The sequence below is a fragment of the Canis lupus genome, chromosome 32, assembly GCF_011100685.1.
Source record: "Canis lupus familiaris isolate Mischka breed German Shepherd chromosome 32, alternate assembly UU_Cfam_GSD_1.0, whole genome shotgun sequence".
NCBI lineage: Eukaryota > Metazoa > Chordata > Mammalia > Carnivora > Canidae > Canis > Canis lupus.
In genome coordinates, this window is record NC_049253.1 from 2,458,362 (window position 1) to 2,476,911 (window position 18,550).

Here is an 18,550-nt window from a genome sequence, read left to right on the forward strand (position 1 = left end):
GATAACGACCTAGATGTATTCGTGGGACAAAGTTAGGGTCCCCTACTCCTCCACCATCTTAACTCCAGCCCTGTGGATTTTTTCTTAAATTAGACCCTCAAAGCATTAGGGATAGTAGTGAGCATCCAATACATATCAAAAGTCACATCCTGAAAGGCTGCAATACCAAGTTGTTCTAATGTCAGGGTACAATAGTTCAGTGTAATATTCAAAGTGAGTTACTTACTAAGGCAAATTTTTTGTTGAGAATCATCTGCTCCACCAAAGATGACTCATTGTGGAAGAGGTGGGGTTGCATATGGCTCCACATATGAGGAAACCACCAAAACTCATCCACAGACCCCAGAAGATGGTCATCCCCTTCATCTTCCTCTTCAGTTCCTTCAAGGGAAAAAGGATTATTCAGTTAATTCCAGTTACAGTGACTGTCTGTGTATCTATCCATCCATCCATCCAATTATGTATTCACATATATGTATTTAGAAGATACCATTTATACTTTTTTGTTACACATAAGGTTTTGAACATGAAATGTAGCAAAGGAAAATCTGTTACTTGGGGAACAGAGACTGTGACAAAACTCTTTTGAAAGTTTTCAACAGGAGACACAGGTATAAAACAACTGCAAAATGAAAATATGCAACCATTCCCAAGGACATTCAAACTCTTTTAGCAACTTTTTTGAAGGTTTTATTTATTTATTCATGAAAGACACACAGAAAGAGAGAGGCAGAGACACAGGCAGAGGGAGAAGCAGGCTCCATGCAGGGAGCCCGATGTGGGACTTGATCCCAGGACTCTAGGATTATGCCCTGAGTCGAAGGCAGATGCTCAACTGCTGAGCCACCAAGGTGTCCCAACTCTTTTAGCATCTTTTTATGATCTTTAGTTTGGAGAGAATGGGGGGATAAGTAAGAAATGGAATCAAGGGAATAAGAATAAAGAAGTGAGTGACAGAATTCCAGCAGTAGATCATTCTGACATAGGTTGTGATATCACAGTCACAATAATTCCATAATTTATTTAGGTTTCTCATTAGGTCTGAGAAGAACCTACTCAGTATTTAGTGAAAACTAAGGCATAAACAAGGAAAAAAGGAAATGTAGGAATTGTTATTTGGAAAATTAGGGAAAACTGAAGGGAAGAAAGGGTGAAATGAAGTAAAGAGGCTGTGAAGTAATAAAGTCTTAGTAAAACAAGCCAAGCTGTTCCTTGGTGGTACTCATGTTTTTCAGGCTTGTCCTTTCTCTTAAGTTCCTTGAAGCAGACTTTCCATCAAGAAATTCTTATATCCTTGAGAGTCAACCCTGTTGTCATTCCTTGGATTTTCCTTATTTGGGCATATTTTATTTCCTCCATTTTCCCTGACCTGCAGTTTAGTTGAGTGTGGGAAAATCTACAATTTTCTTAACTTGAGGGGGATAGGACCCTTTCTAGTTCTTTACTAAAGCATGAAATCAGAGCTGTATAGGATACCTTAGTAGTACCTGGCATATCATAAGATGATATTAATCATCATAAAGTTATGCAGCCACACTTAAATTTCAGCCCCAACACTGAATTTAACAAGCTCCTAGAATATAGAATAGTAGGTTCTTCAAATGATGTCCCCTCTGTGTAGAGAATATTTTCAAAAATTTCATTTTTCTTATATGAAAATAGTGCCCTACAGGCTAAAGACAGAGGGCAGACTGCTGCCCTGGCCCAGCCAACTAAGCACAGTGCTTGTTACTAATGCTTTTCTCTTCATTTTCCCAACAGAAGGCAGACAGAGCCCACTGGCAGGAAAAGAACCAGTCCCTATGATTTACTGGGCAGTGAAAGTGACTTAGCAAAGATAAAGGCCTAGCATGAGGCTGCTAGTCATTCTCATTTATATAGGAAGAACAAGGATTAGTAATGTAGAATGAGGGGAATAACAATTCTTCAACAAGGATAGACATCCATTTCACTGTTATATGGTTAAATACTTGGCTGCTATGAAGAAACTTTTTTCTTTATATATAAAAGGCACCATTAAATTTAATCTGTTTTATTTCCCTAACTTTTTCCTCTTCATAACACATTCATGTTACCACAATATAGTGGAACAAGGATAAACTCTAGAGTTAGAAGTTTGTGTTTATTTGTAGGTTCCAACACATTTGAGTTGTGTGATTGTGGGCAAGTCATGTAACCCCTTTAATGTCTGTGGTTATGTAGGTAAAGAGATGGATAGCAATACCTATTTTATTATTTTGGGGAAGAAGAGGCGGTATAATCCTGGCACATATTGGGTAATCTAAAATGCCTTCTTCCTTTCTGTTTAATTTCCCACTCTGCTCTCCTTGTGTCTTTTGTGGGACTCCTTGAGTTTTATTCCATGATAATGCATGAGGGTATAGGGGAAGGTCTCACCTGGTGTTATGTGGCAGATGGGAACATTGTGTTCAAGAATTGACCATGCCATCATATTAACTGACTGGCCTGATTAATGAGTTACCAACAAAGGCATCTTGGGGCTTCTGAGTGATTATTTTACAGCTCAGGGAAAACTTCTAGAGAGGAATTCAAAGGAATAGGAATATGGATTCAGGATTTAGACTCTCTAATGACCCCAGGCAATGACATTCAGGTCTTGGGTCCTGCTACCTTTTAGGTGATAAATACGGTGACCCTGGTGAAGCAGCAGTTTTACATTGACTGCTGATGCTTAAAAAACATGTGGTTTTTTTTTTTTTTGACATAAAGATGATGTCAGATGTCATTTTGTTTCCCCACGATTAAGCATCTCTACTTACATCCAAAAGACTCTCCTCTTGCTTAACATTTTGTATGTCCTCAGGACCCATATTAGTTAAGATTACAATCAATTACTTACTGCATTTTTACTTCCACACACTGAAAAAAGGCATAAATTTCTTGAGGTTTCCCAGTAATTGGTGCATCTCCAACTTCTACCTCCTCTGAATAAAGTAAGCTTGGGAGTGTGAGATGAGATTTCCTAGATTATGAAAAGCTACCCTGCCTACTGCTTTAAATCTCTGTCCCCTGTCCCCTATAACTCTTATCTTTCCCTGAATCTTTATTCTCATCTCTCCTTTGTTCATTTTTCTAGTTGACTTTACCCTAAGTTTCTTTATCAGGATAGTGGAAAGGTAGCTTTGGAAGGATAGCTCAGGCATTTGTTGTCCTTTCCCGAATATCATGGTGAAATCTGCTATTCAAATATTCATACATTTGAATCATGAAGAAATTAGACAAATGATATTTGCCCTCTAGTAGATTTATATGAATTCATAGTAAGCATAAATGTATGCCTCCCCCTCTTTAAATAACTCTTTCTCATCTGATTTAATTTAATCCTACTTTGAGAATGTTTTACATCAGAATTAATTATATTGAGAACAAGTATCTATTGCTTATTACTTTAAAAATTATGATAAAAAGCAGTTGAAACATTGCTGTGGTTGGATGTCTTGGGCTCTTTTCTTTTCTGATTTTGCCCACCTTTGTTAGAACTGGAGGCAGAGAGAACTAGAAGTCAAATTCCTCAATTTTAAGTGTTATTTCTTAATTTGTTAAAAAATTATGCTGAAATCTTACAAAGTTATTGCAAATTATTATTTTATTATGTATCTATTTAAATAGCTTGTGTCTCTTCAGTATTTTATCTTCTGCTTTTCCTACCATGACATTGAAAATCATCATTGATTAGAGACTCTACCTTTTTGTCAAGCATTAACTGTCTTATAAGCATCATCTCATTTAATTCTCACTAACCTTACCTATGACATAAGAGCCCCTGATAACTCTATTCTTTAAAGAAGGAAATTGGTATTTGGAAAGTGACCTTGCCAAGTCACTGACAAGGTTGGGACAGACCTAGTTTCTTACTGGGGATGTTTATTGTGAATTGTGGGAAGTGCCCAAGAAAAGAAAGAGGAGAAATCTTTCAGAAACAAGGAAAGAGCAACTGGCCAGAGTCATTCTTTAGCATTCAGCACTGGACAAAAAGTTCAGTTGCCATCAGTATTTTATTATGTTTCTATTATATTTGGAAAGAAAGCTTTTAATTATTCTTAGTATTTTATAGTGATTATCTTTCACAACACAACATGGTCAAGTTTTATTCTCCTACCTATAAACTCTAACCCAGATTAAACAATTCCAAGTTCAAGGCCCTTAACTATCATTCATTGACCAAATTTGGAATTTAGAAATAAGATCATTTACTAATTCAATATAGCATTGCTCTTCACATTGTTAATTCTGTGATATAGTTAGAATTTACCAATACATGTAAATTCTAAAATTTACGTGTAAATTTACTAAAAATCCTACTTCAATTGCAATCAGAAGGAAAGAATACTTATGTCCTCTGAAGGATAGGTACAAAAATTTTCTTAACATGATTATTCAAAAAAAGCTAAAGACTAGGAAAAATCCAACCATTTATATTGGAAAGGAATTTTGGTATATTCAAACAATGAAATGCTATAAAGTAATGAAAATAAAATAATTACAGCTATACACAGTAATATCTGTAAAACTAGAATAATGTTGAACAAAACAAGCTGACTATAGAAGAGTCCATACTGTATGATTTCTTTTTACACACGTCTCAAAGCCATGCAAACTAGTTTGTAATATTAGAAGTCAGGATAGTGGATTTCTTTGAGGGAGGCTAGTGACTGTGAAGAAGTACACAGGTGGGCGAAGGGGAGGATTCTGATAGTGTTCTCTCTCTTGATTTGCATGCTGGTTTGTGAAAATTCACTGAGCACTACACTTATTACTTACGCACTTTTATTTATGTAAATTATAGTTCAGTAGAAAAGGAAGGCCATTAGGCTATTATAACATGGTGAATAAACTTTAAAACCATCAACATTTTGTAAAAGTTAAAAAATGATATATTAAGTGGAATTGAATAATATGAAGAAAATAAAAATGGAGAGAGACATGGAATGTGGGAAGGGGGGTCACAATTTTTAAAAAGAGTGGTCAGAGAGGCCTTATAAGAATAACCTCTTTTTTCTTACCTGTATGGTAAAATTTTCCTGAAAATCCCAGGTTGAATGTAAAATTTGTGATTTGTGCACGCAAAAGATTCTGAGTGTCAAGCAGAGCCTGAAATACACAGTTAAAAAAAAACAAACAAACCAACAAGTATCAGGTTAGAGAATGGCATTGAGAAGTTTTAAAAGATATCTTCCTTTTTCATTCAAAGGGTAAAACTACTCCTTTGTATATGAGAGAATTAAATGATGGAAAGTAGTGTCTTTATCACTTTACAACTAGAGAGATGCTTTCAAGATTACATAAACATATACACATATTTATCCTTTAGCTTGCAATAAATCACCAAAAAGTGTCAGCTAGAAAAAAGAAGTTATATGTAAAGTTTATTCTGCATGTATTAAAGGAACTATTGTCTAATACATAAAATATATCGCCTTTCACTTCTCAGGGACATGGATCACCAATTGTCAAAAGAAGGACACTCTTTAAGTGAAACTATGCAAGAACATCTGTTGAAAGAAACATTTTTATTTCTCAGATATGTCTTTGGTCTTCAAAATCTAAGACTTTTCAATCTTTAGGTCTTAGATTCCCAGAAGATAGTGATTGTTCTTCAAAAGGGGATATCATGATAAAATAAATTTCTAATTTGGCCCTTCATTAAAAAAAACAAACAAAACCCCCTACTTCTGACAGTAAAACTCTTAAAACGGAGTTTTAAATATTACATCTTATATTTACTATGCTATGACTTTTTTTTAAAAAAAGATTTTATTTATTCATCAGAGACACAGAGATAGAGGCAGAGACATAGGCAGAGGGAGAAGCAGGCTCCCTGGGGGGAGCCCGATGCAGGACTTGATCCCAGGGCCCCAGTACCAGGACCTGAGCCAAAGGCAGATGGTCAACCACTGAGCCACCCAGGTGCCACTATGCTATGAATTTTTAATAGACTTCTTTTTTTTCTCATTCTTATTTAAATTCCTATTCTTATATTCCTTCTCTCCCTGCCACCCTCCCTACACAGACTACTGTAGTTGAGTACCCATTTCAACTAGCCAGAAAGTAACACCAGATGTTAGATTTGTAAAGGATCTTAGTGAACATTCTTTTACACACAAGGAAACTGAGGAGTGATGGCTTGCTCATTTTCACAGATAAAATTAGTGGTAAATCATAGATGAAGGATATGATTGCCTGATTCCATATTAGGTACTCTTTCCCCCATCCCCCGCCTATTCAGCTGGGCCCACAATAGGATCTTCTTTTTCCGGTAGCTTAGCTGACACCTGAAAGCCTGGTCTCATTCCTTCAAGGTCTCAATCTTTTTTTGGAAGATAAACAGATATAACTTATATAACTTATTTATCCTATCACCTACTAAAGTGATCCCAGTGTCCTGGAATCAAGTCTAGTATGGGGCTCTCTGCAGTGAGCCTGCTTCTCCCTCTGCCTATGTCTCTGCCTCTCTCTAAATAAAAGAAACTTATAACGATATCCCCTTTTGAAGAACATGAACAAATAAAATGTTTAAAAAATAAATATTAATTATCTCAAAGCACTGTTGCGAGGGTGACATGCTTTTTTATACTCTTGGCACAGTGAATAGGCACATGATAGGTGTTCAACAATATTAGTTCCTGATCCTCTAATATTGCTGCTGCTACTATCACTCATATTAATATCGTTGTTGTTAATTGTCAGTGATGTTAAACAATTAATATTCTCTGAACTTTTCCCTTCATTTGTTAGAGTCGAGACAGTTGTCTAAGTCCTAGAGTTGTGATGAGGATTATAAAAGAGCCAATATTTGCAGGAGTGCTTGATAAGTATTTTTTTAAAAGTGGCATAAAATATTAGGTGTTGATATAATATCAGTAGTTATATAAATTTTAAAGATTTATTTATTTTAGAGAGAGAGCATGCACATGACTGGGGGGGAGGGGCAGAGGGAGAGGGAGAGAAATCAAGAGTTGGACACTGAACTGACTGAGCCACCCAGGCGCCCCTATATATGTATATATTATATATTACTGACCATTATATCATCTATCTGTCTCATTTAGTTAAAGTTGTTTTTCTCGTTTTATTTACCCTCAGTGTCCTCCAGCCTTCCCTCCCTCCTTCTACTTTTTCATTTCTTCTCCCTGTTAAACATTCTAGCTGGCTCTTCCTATTGTTCCTTCCCCTTATATCTTATCTTCTTCTTTATCTATCTTATTCATTTATTCAGCCTACTCACTTTATTCAATGGTTAAAATATAGATTTGAAATCCATTTTAAAATAATTTCTTCTATGTTCAATGCTTTAAAGTTAGAAGTTTTTTGTCTTTTGAAAATAAAATGTTCAATTAAACTTGAACTTTGCTTTGTGACTCTGTCTTTTAAAACTTACTTGATAAGAACAAACAAATAAGCCTGTCCTGTTCATAGGCCTTAGAAGCTAAATAATGTACTTGGGAACTAATCTCTAAATCAACTAGAATACATTGATTCAAATTTTTGAAGTAGCACTGATTGTGCAGGTTTGAGTTCACATTTTATACATTTATTTGAAATTCTAGAAACAAACAATAAAACACATAAAAGATATATTGAAACAGATAGATGGTAGATACTAAAATTATTCCTATATATGGTGAAGAGGGAAATTTATTTCTAGATATTTTATATATTTAAGATAAACAGTAATATTTTTAATCTTTATATGTATGTATTTTATCTATCTATCTATCTATCTATCTATCTATCTATCTATCTATCATCTACTTTCATGGACCAGATTTTGGGTGTATATATGGGAACAATATTATATATTCATCCATTACTTCTATCTTTTCAAAATATGCTTTTGTACTAGAAGCTAGAGCACCCAGCAATATTCTTAGATTGTCATTTTCATTAAACTCCTCATTGCTAGAAAGATTTTATTCAGCACTAGTCTATTTAAAGTTAAGATAGTCTATTATTACTATAAATAAAATATTACAAAAATGATATAAATGATCCTTTGCTTTACTCTTTATGTGCAACATGTCAAAATGGCGTGATATCTAAAAATCTAATCATAATAAGCCAAATCAATGTTCTAATACCAAATTCAGAAAGCCACATGCATTTTGGACAAGCAAACCCTCTATGATGTGCAGAGTATTTTGGTCATGGAGAAGAAGGTAAAGAATCATAACCATCTGCAGAGGTACCATTTAGGTACCTCCAGACCAAGAACTCTAAGAACATAGATTTCTACTGTTAGGAATCATCAATTATTTTATTTTTATCAATAAAATCAGTTATTTTATTTTTATTTTTAGCTGTTCCATGCATCAATAATTATTTTTAAAATAATACGTCATTATTTCTAGTGAAAAAGTCAGAATCACTAATAAATCCACCTCATAGGAAAAGTTAATATTATGATGGAATTCTTTCCCATCTTTACCAATAACTACTAAAATATATGCAGATATATAGATGTACAGGTAAGTGAAATTAGAGCCATAAATCAAAAATTAGAACTATAACAATAATTACTAAAAATGCAGAATTTCAAATTTTGCTTTGTCATTTAATAGCATGTTAAGAGCTTTCTCCTGTCACATTAACCTTCCAAAACTTGTTAATGGGAGCAGAATACTGCATCAGATTGGTGCCCTATAATTTATTTAATCATTTGATCTTCCTGTTGTACATTTAGGTTATTTACATTTTTATATAATATAAATACTGCTCTATGTATCAATACATATTTATATAGCAGTGAAGTAGCCGTTTCTGCAGGCAATAAGAAGATAAGAATAATTCTGCTTATCCTTTGGCAAACAATTTTTCAGTAAATTTGAAATGCTTATGGAAGTATTAAAAGAGAATATAAAATCCAGTTAAAATTATAACAGTTGAACCAGGAATATAGTTTAACATGAAAATTTGACTATTTCCAAAATGATTTTTTCAAATATTGAATCTGTATACTACCCCACTTAGTTTTTGGGTCTTCATTCTACAAAGCCAAAACCACTTGCAAGCATTTAAAGATCTAGTTAAAGGCCAAGGAGATCTAATTTAAAGAAATCGAGCTCTGAGAACTGAGCAAAATGGGAGCTTTTATATATCTCTGGATTTTCTCCAACTTTCTTTAACAGAATGAACATATCAATTAAAGTAAATTGGAGACAAAATTCAAATATAACTGCAAAAATGTTTTATATGTTAGTATTCATCACATGTGTGACATTCTTTGAGGGAACGTGAACTAAGTTTATGTATTTTATCTGTTTCCCAGATGATTATTTTGACCTGTTTTATTTTTTATAAGGTAACTAAAGGAGTCGGTGAGCCAAATTAAAGCTTGGGAAGAAATTTTAGTGCTGGGTATGGTTTTTCAGCAGCAGCAGGCAAAAATAGTATTTCAGCACAGAATTTTTAGAGTCAATATTTTCTTAATCAGCCAAATACTAGTTATGAATATATATAATGTATCTGTATCTGCTAAGTAAATGAAACCAATTGGGCAGCTAATTGTAAGATCTTGTATCTAATTACATACCTATCTCTATAGAAACATGCAACACTCTGGCATCAGAGTTATTTAATGTAAAAGATCATTATTCCCACTTCAGACACAAGAGACCTGATTTACATAGTTTAAGTGACTTTCCCCTAGTCACACAGCCAGTTAAGTGCTGAGGAAGTGATTCGAGGCAGGATTTTGGATTTCAAAGCTCACTGCTTCTATTGCCCACAGAAACAGCAAGAATACTCACATTGAACACTGTTAATCATTGGCGTACCATGTGACAAACTCCACCAGAAGGGAATAAGAGGTGGCTCTTTGCATCATTTTCATTAACTGGTTGTCCCTCCTACATTCTAAAACCTAAAGGTATGAGGGGGATGGGAAGACTAGGTTGGTCAGTGAATGGTCAACCCAACTAGGAATATTTACCCAGTGGCATACATAGTAAAGAGCAGTCCATCAGTCCACTGGTGTGGAGGTGGACTGCGGGATGCTGAAAGGCTGGAAGGTTCATAGCTGTCACCTCAGTCTCCTCACCAGGTTCAGAACTAGGAAGGTTCTCTATTATAGGACCTGTTCCCAGACCAGGAAAACACTAAAATTTGCTGAAAACAGTTAACTGGGCGGAATATTAGAGTGAAGCCATCTTGCATTAGGGGGAAGACAGGTTTAGAGGAAAACAATGAACAATAAGGCCAGGGCCAACTATACTATTTGACTTGCCTACACAATGACACTGGGGTGGGAAATAAGAAAAGTCAGGCAATTGCCTGTAAGAAGCTAGTGGAATACATCAGATTTGGCCACTTTTGGTAACAGTATTTAAACTCTCTTTTGACAAAAAAAAAACCTATAGACTTGGAGCCTACTACCTGACAATAACATTCCTGACAGTAAAACAATCACTCAGTTTTTAGTTGTTCATATTCTAAATTTAAAGCCTACACACAAAAAGGGGGAAATTATGTTTATCCTGCTAATTTAAAATATAAATACCAAAGGTTGGAGTGTGTTTTCCACGATTTACATGAGCCTTATCACATTTGGGAAAATGGATAGGGAACTTTCACCCAGGAATTTGCTAATTATAGGGAGGTGTGTTAGAGATTATCTTGCTTATTGTTGACCTTACCTTAAGCCATGGCTACCATATGCTGAATGCTCAGACCTTGAGTGGTCTCACTAACGTGGCATGATGAATGAACAGCTGATTTGGAATGAGGGTGACTAAATGACTCTGCCATTTGACTGCTGTATAAGCCTGGCCAAGGCACTGAACTTCTCCAAATCAGTTTCCTCCTCTGGGAAATAATGATAACAATATACTGCTTGTGGATTTAATATACAGATCAAATGAGAAAATGGATATATGGCCCTAAAACCTTTTCTAGCACATAGAAGTGGCGTTTTAGCTCTGTGAATGGAATCATTTGTCCCTTTCCCTGAACCTTAGACACTCCTTATCATCCTATCACAGAATTCCACCTTCTTTTCTCACTGTTACCAATTTGGAGTAAAATCAAGCATATGCCTAAAATTTCAAATGGTATTTTCAAATTGGGACTTAGTACTTCGTGGGTTGTCTAATCAGCACTGGGGATTTTAAGGAAAAGAGGAAGATGATAAAAGCAGCTGTATTATAGTAACTTTTACAGGGCTTTGTATTCTTTTCTAAGTGACCTTAGTGAATTCTTCATTCTCCAACTCAACATTGACATAATTTATTGTTTGTATTTTGGTAATAAAGACAAAGGTTTGTGTGAAAGCAAGGAGAAAACAGGTATATAGTAATCTTAAATTATTTCTGTTACATATTTAAACTGGTCCAGAGCATACATTATACATAACCTCTAAATTATACAGATAAGAGATGGTTTTGCTAGAATATTTGTTGACATGAAGCTGGCAAATGATATATGAGTGGGAAAATAGAGAACAATTAAGCACTATTGTAAGTATTCACTTGAAATTGTTATGCATACTCTAGCTTATGGTTGATATACCTAAATAGTCAAAATACTAATGTACTTTTTTAAAAAAAGAAACATAAAAGTAGTTCACAGTTTCTTACAATATAGTATCTTTAGGAAACTATAAGTTATATCTCACTCATTCAGTTATACAGAAAAATGTTTTTATGTGTTGTAATAAACATAATTTTAACACCTTAATAATTTAAAATACTTGCTTTTAGCAGCAAAGCAGAAAAGGAAGCAGAGGTGTAGGATTCCATATGAGAGGACTGAGGCATCTCAACTCACATACTATTACCTCAGAGTAAATTAGATTTCCTCCAATGGCTGCAGAGAGGTATGTTGGAAACCTCTTAAGTAGCATGTTCTTTTTTTTTAATTTTTAAATTTGAATTCCAGTATAGTTACATACAGTGTAATATTAGTTTCAAGTGTACAATATAGTGATCAACACTTCCATATAGCATCCATGCTCATCACAACAAGTGCACTCCTTAATCTCCATCACCTGTTTCACCTATCTCCCCACCAATCTCCCCTCTGGTAACCATCAGTCTGTTAAGGTTAAGACTCTGTTTCTTGGTTTGCCTGTCCTTCTCTTTTTTCCCCTTTGTTCATTTGTTTTGTTTCTTAAACTCCATATATAATGAGTGAAATCATATGGTATTTATCTTTCTCTGACTGTCTTATTTCGCTTAGCATAGTACCCTCTAGCTCCAAACACATTGTTGCAAATGGCAAGATTTCATTCTTTTTTATGGCTGAGTAATATTCGTGTGTGTATGTGTGTATATGTGTGTGTGTGTGTGTGTGTGTGTGTACCACATCTTTATCCATTCATCGGTTGATGGACACGGGCTGCTTTCATAATTTGACTATTGTAAATAATGCTGCTATAAACATAGCAGGATCCGTGTATCCCTTTGAACTAGTGTTTTTGTGGTCAATATGCAATAGTGCAATTGATGGTTATAGGGTAGTTCTATTTTTAACTTTTTGAGGAACTTCCATACTGGTTTCCACAGTGGCTGCACCAGTTTGCATTTCCACTAACAGTACAAGAAGGTTCCTCTTTCTCCACATCCTTGCCAACACTTGTTTCTTTTGTTTTTGATTTTAGTCATTCTGACAAGTGTGAGGTGATATCACTGTAGTTTTGATTTGCATTTCCCTGATGAGTGATCTTGAGCATCTTTTCATATGCCTGTTGGCCATCTGGATGTTTTTTGGAGAAATGTCTGTCATGTCTTCTGCCCATTTTAATTGGATTATTTTTTGTTTAATTGAATTATTATTTTGGGGTATTGAGTTGAATCAGTTCTTTGCATCTATGTTCATCAGGGATATTGACCTGTAGTTATTTTTTATTGGTGTCTTCATCTGATTTTGGTATCAGGGCAATGTAAGACTCATAGAATGAATTTGGAAGTTTTCCTTCCTTTTATATTTTTTGGAATATTTTGCAAAGAACAGGTATTAATTCTTCTTTCAATGTTTGGTAGGATTCACCTATGAAGACTTTTGTTTGTTGGGAGTTTTTTGATTATTTATTCAATTTTTTTGGTAGCATTTGTCTGTTCCAGTTTTCTATTTCTTCCTCTTTCAGTTTTGGTAATTTATAAGTTTCTAGAAATTTATCCATTTTTTCCAGGCTGTCCCATTTGTTGGCATATAGTTTTTCATAATATTCTCTTAAAATTATTTGTATGTGTGGTATTGGTTGTAATTTCTCTTCTCTCATAATGATTTTATCTATTTGGATCCTTTCTCTGTTCTTGATAGGTCTGGGTAGATGTTTACAAATTTGGTTAATTTTTTCAAAGAACCAGCTCCTGGTTTCATTGATCTGTTCTGTTTCTTTTGTTTGTTTGTTTTGTTTTTTTGTTCTTTTTTAGTTTCTATGTCATTTATTTCTGCCCTAATCTTTATTTGTCCCCCTGCTGGCTTTAGACTCTGTTGTTCTTTTCTATCATCTTTAGGTGTATGTTTAGGTTGTTCATATGAGGTTTTTCTTGCTTCTTGAGGTAGGCCTGGATTGCTATATATTTTCCTTTTATGATTGCCCTTGCGGCATCCCATAGGCTTTGGACTGCTGTATTTTCATTTTCATGTACTCTTTGATTTCTTGGTTGACCATTTATTGTTTATTAGCATGTTTTTTAACATCTATATATTTATGGTCTTCCTGAATCTTTCCTTGTGGTTGACTTCTAGTTTCATAGTTTTGTGATCAGTAAAGATGCATGGAATGACTTCAGTCCCTCTGTATTTATTGAGGTGTGTTTGTAATCTAATAAGGGATCTATTCTGGGGGATGTTCCGTGTACATTTGAAAAGATTGTGTTTTCGCTGTTTTAAGATGGAATCATCTGAATAAATGTAAAATCCATCTAATCCAATGTGTCATTCAAAGGCATTGTTTCCTTGTTTATTTTCTGTTTAGATGATCTGTCCATCAATGTAGGTGGGGTATTAAAGTCCCCTACTATTATTGTATTATTATCAATTAATTTATTATCAATAATTTACATGATAAATGTTTCTTCATCCCCTCACTTTCAATCTGCCGGTGTCTTTAGGTCTGAAATGTGTCTCTTATAGGCAGCATATAGATGAGTCTTGTTATTTTATCCTGACACCTTATGTCTTTTGATTGTTTAGTCCAATTACATCCAACATAATTATTAATAGATGTGTATTTATTTCCATTTTGTTACTTGTTTTGTTTTTTCAGTTTTTTTCTGATTCTTTCTTCTCATTTTTCAAGGTTTGCTGGTTGTATTTTGTGATATACTTGAAATTTTTTCTCTTTATTTTTTGCATTGTTTTGTATAATATCTTCTACATATAGCAGTCTATGTTAAGCTATTGTTTATTTATTTTGAACTCATTCTTTACCCTTCTTTCCTCTACATTTCAGATCCTTGATATCATATTTTATAGCCTTTTATATTGTGCTTTTTTGAGTGATTTTTACAGATACATTAAAATTTTTTTTTTTTTTGCTTTTGTGCTTCCTATTTTTCTTACTCTTGGTTTGTTCTTCTCTTTATAGGACTCATTACTATTTCTATTGGTGTGTATTTATTTATAACTATTCATTTAGCTCTCCTCCATTCAAAGAGAGGCATTCTAATAGAGTAGATATAATTTCTATTTTTACAATACTTGATCTGTGGTGTTGAAAGCAGTGCTTGGCACACAGTAGGCTCCCAATAGCTATTTGTTGAAAAATGGAAAAAAATGAATGAATGGTAATACCTCAATAATTCTGAGCCAGAGGAGAAGAGAATAACATTTGATTGGGAAATTACATAGGACAACTGAACGGTAAATAGAAGTGATGGCTTTCATGGAGAGAACACATTATAAGTGTCCCATTCCAAGGGATTTTTCTAATCATGTTGCACAAACTGGATGGGTCATCAACACTGGACAGAAGCTCTTGCTTCAGTGAGGGATAAATGGGGCTCAGACAGACCTCTGGGTGCTTCAGGTAATAAGGTCAAGTTTGGTTCAATGAAAAATCTCCTAGTGTAGTTTTAGATCAGATTATAGATCCTTTTTGGAATGCACTGAAATGCTTTATGATTTTTTTTTTTTTTTGGATGAAAGCTGGAGTAAACGGATAAGTGTGTATTTTGCTCAGCAACTTTAGTCTGCTGGAGCCTAATTGTAAATGCGGAAATAAGAAAAATGCCTATGAGATCAGAAAAGGTACCCAGATGCAAATAGAACAGGTACCCAGAAGCAAATATTAAAGCTACTGAACTTATTCTTTAAGGAAGGGTTTCATGCTCTCACTTTTAATCACTTTATTTTACATGTAGGTATACAATCTTTGTGATTTGTTTTCCAAAAATATAGTAGATTGGATAAATTAGCCTAGAGAAACTGACCACAAGAAAAGATGCTAAGAACTTAATGGAAGAGTTAGGCAGAAAAAGTGTAAATCAACACAAAAACTAAATGTATTAGAGTGGAGGCAAATGGCTGAGTGCACCTCCACAGCCTCTGAAGCTTCACTGCACTATAATCCAATCACTGAATTTCAATAAAAATGAACATGATAAAGTTGAAAAATTAAAAGTTAGCCATTGAGTTAATTAATCAACTCATTAATTAAATATATATTCGCTGAGTACCTTCTACCTTCTATGTGTCAGGCCCTTTGTTAGTTGCTAGAGTAATCAAATCAGACCCGTCACTCAGTGACAGGATGTTTTGAGAAGATGATATATGAGAAAAGTTTTTTTATTCTCTAAAATGGTAAACAATGTATAAAAATATTACTATAGTCTAAAATAAGTTTTCTGGAAGATGGTTTATAAATACCATTCTAGAATGACTTATAAGTGAGTCAAACAATTTTAGCCATCAACCCATTCTTCGCATTTAGGTCCAGCCCAAAGACATTCCTGTTGTTAGGGAAGCACTCCGGAATTATTTTTGCATCTGGTCCTTTACTCTTGGTGTTATGCCTCTCTCGCCCAGATGATTACATTTTTTAAATTTGTATTTCTTTTATGTCTCTGCTCAAATATTACCTTATCAGAGAGGCTTTCCCAGACCATCCTTATAAATTTGGCAATAATATACCTCTATCTCCTGAGGCCCCGACTTTCCTATCTTCTTTGCCATACATTACTTAATCCACAGCATCTGTCAGTACCTAATATGTTATACTGTATATTTATTTATTGTTCTCTATTCCCACCAAACATAAGAAATATGAGAGCAGAGACTTGGCTTGCTTCATTCACTGAAGTTTACCCAGTGCCTGACCCTCATAAAATTTGTTGAATGACTAAGCAAATGAATCAATGCTTCTGAATAAGAAATTCAGGTAATTGAGTCTGAAGCTGAAGTACAGTTCTGGAACTAAAGAAGTAACTAAAACTGAGAAAAATGTTTTCTTTAGACCATTCTGAGTTCTCTGGAATAGCAGCAAAATCAAAAAGGATGATGATTCTAAACATGGAAAGAGAGAAAAGGCCAGCCAACTTGAAGAGACCAGAAATAGAAATGGCCTAACATCTGACAAAGACTTCAAGCCAAGTCAAGCTACCAGAATAATTTACTATGACTTTCTGACAATATTCTCATTGGGAGGCTATTAAGAAAGATAATAATGTGGTTTCTGGAGGGAAAGTTCCTGGGCTTGAATCCCAGTTCCAAGGACACTGAGTAACTTTTCACCTTGGCAAATGCCTTTCCTTTGCCTCAATTCCCATATTCTGAAAAAAAAAATGGGTGACAATGCCTACCTCATAGGGTTATAAGTTCTGGATGATGTAGTCTGTTAAAAGCTTAGTGCCTTGAACATGATGATCACAATAAAATTTTAATAAATTTTAATATGTCTGTGACCAAGCTCTGGTCAAGAGTAGCTGAACGATTCCTCTTGTGGGCTTCCAGAGAAGGTTAATCATTTCTACAGACATAGTTGACACTACACATGGTACCTGTCGTGGATTTATCCATCCCTAGAACTGTCTCACACTTCCCTGGAATATATGGTAATAAAAGCTTTATTGTTTAAGCCACCTTTAATGTTGGGGGTTCTGATCACTGTGTGTGGAGGGATTGAGAACAAAACTGGGCTCATGAAGAGAGGAACTGGCTTATCACTTCTCAGCCTTTTGGCTAAGATCAAGTGGAGAAGGACTGGCTTCTGTTGGGAGGAGGGGTCCCTGCCTTAGGTTGCCATAATGGGATAGCAGGATGTTCACCTCATGGCCATTACCCCGGTCCTAAAACAAAGACCCTGAAGTCCTAGGATGTGGCTAGTGTTCCTGGTGTCTGTGCACACCATGGCCTTCATTGTTTTTGCTGCCACTGTTCCAGGGCTCAAGGGAGAGAAGTCATTGAATTAACATATGCGTCCGTATCCTTTGTTTTTGTGGGGTCTTTTGATTTTAAAAAGTCTGGAAACTTAATTTCCCAAAAGGTCAATAAAACTTGTATCTTATTTGTAAAAAAAAAAAAAAAAAAAAAAATCTTAATTCTAAAAAGTATGTATAACATTAGAAGTGATGAATATCAGACATGAGTGGTTTAAAAAAGGAAAAAAACGATAGGAATATAAAACAGACTCAACTATAATACAAATATAAAAAAATGAACAATTAATATGTTGGGCACTACTATTAGTTCCATATTGGTTGTAGTCCAGTGGATATGGTAGAAAAAGCATATTACTAGAATTGGAAAAGGAAAAAGACCCCAGGAGTTCTTTCATAGAGATGGTCCTTTATTTATTTCCTTAGAGGATGAAAGAAGTATTTGGCACCTAGAACCTGACTAGAGAGTCCTCTGCTTGGGGTGGAACTAAGCATGCATAAAAAATTATGATAATCACAGAGTAGAATCACAGAATGTTCGAGGTGGAAGATATTTTAGAGATTTCCAAACCTGGTATTTCTCAAATTGTTGCACTGAAGCATCTGTCTTTGAACAGGAGGATAAACCTATTACTGCCTGTCCCTAATATTTCTGAGACTTTGCTCTATACATTGACATGGTCCCTATAAAGAAAAAGATTTCTTCAGAGTCTATGCTTAACTGAAAAATCCTAGGAGATTTTTTGATAATTTACCTTGGTTTTAATAGAATATATTTTTAAATTATTTATCTATTCATGAGAGACACATAGAGAGAGGCAGACACAGGCAGAGAGAGAAGCAGGCTCCCTGCAGGAAAGCCCACATGGGACTCAATCCCGAGTCTTCAGGATCACACCCTGGGCCAAAGGCAGACACTCAACCGACTGAGCCACCCAGGCATCCCATAATAGAATATTTTTAATTGTTCTTTATACAAGTTAAAAAGTTAACCAAAGCAAAACAAGAACATACCACTTTTTGTTAAATTTGCAAAATATAATTCAACTCATGTATATTATCTTAATTTCATCTCTTCATAGCTGATCCAATCAGACTGTCTTGTGAAAATGTTGTACTTCATAAAACCTCTAGAATTTTGGCCTGGAATAATTCTCTAATTATTATTAGGCCTTTCTCTAAAAAGGCCTCTTTTAATACTGGGGCTAGGGCAC

General features: G+C 34.7%; 1 protein-coding gene and 1 long non-coding RNA gene across 22 annotated transcripts in view; one reads left to right on the forward strand and one right to left on the reverse strand.

The window, feature by feature from the left end:
* Positions 1-17,046, forward strand: part of LOC102152366 — a 146,381-nt gene extending 129,335 nt beyond the window's left edge. For 15 of the 19 annotated variants that reach the window (XR_005382587.1, XR_005382594.1, XR_005382595.1 and 12 more), the window contains 3 exons: positions 9,749-9,886; positions 11,715-11,830; positions 16,415-17,046. This is a non-coding gene — a long non-coding RNA (uncharacterized LOC102152366). The remainder of the gene's footprint in view (positions 1-9,748; positions 9,887-11,714; positions 11,831-16,414) is intronic. The other 4 variants (XR_005382584.1, XR_005382581.1, XR_005382579.1 and 1 more) reach the window with 3 other exon arrangements.
* Positions 1-18,550, reverse strand: part of NDST3 (N-deacetylase and N-sulfotransferase 3) — a 171,526-nt gene that overhangs the window by 110,762 nt on the left and 42,214 nt on the right. For all 3 annotated transcript variants that reach the window (XM_038581775.1, XM_038581773.1, XM_038581774.1), the window contains 2 exons: positions 5,025-5,112; positions 227-381 (listed from right to left, as the gene is read on the reverse strand). In XM_038581775.1, coding sequence (XP_038437703.1) covers positions 227-381; positions 5,025-5,112 — 243 coding nt within the window. The remainder of the gene's footprint in view (positions 1-226; positions 382-5,024; positions 5,113-18,550) is intronic.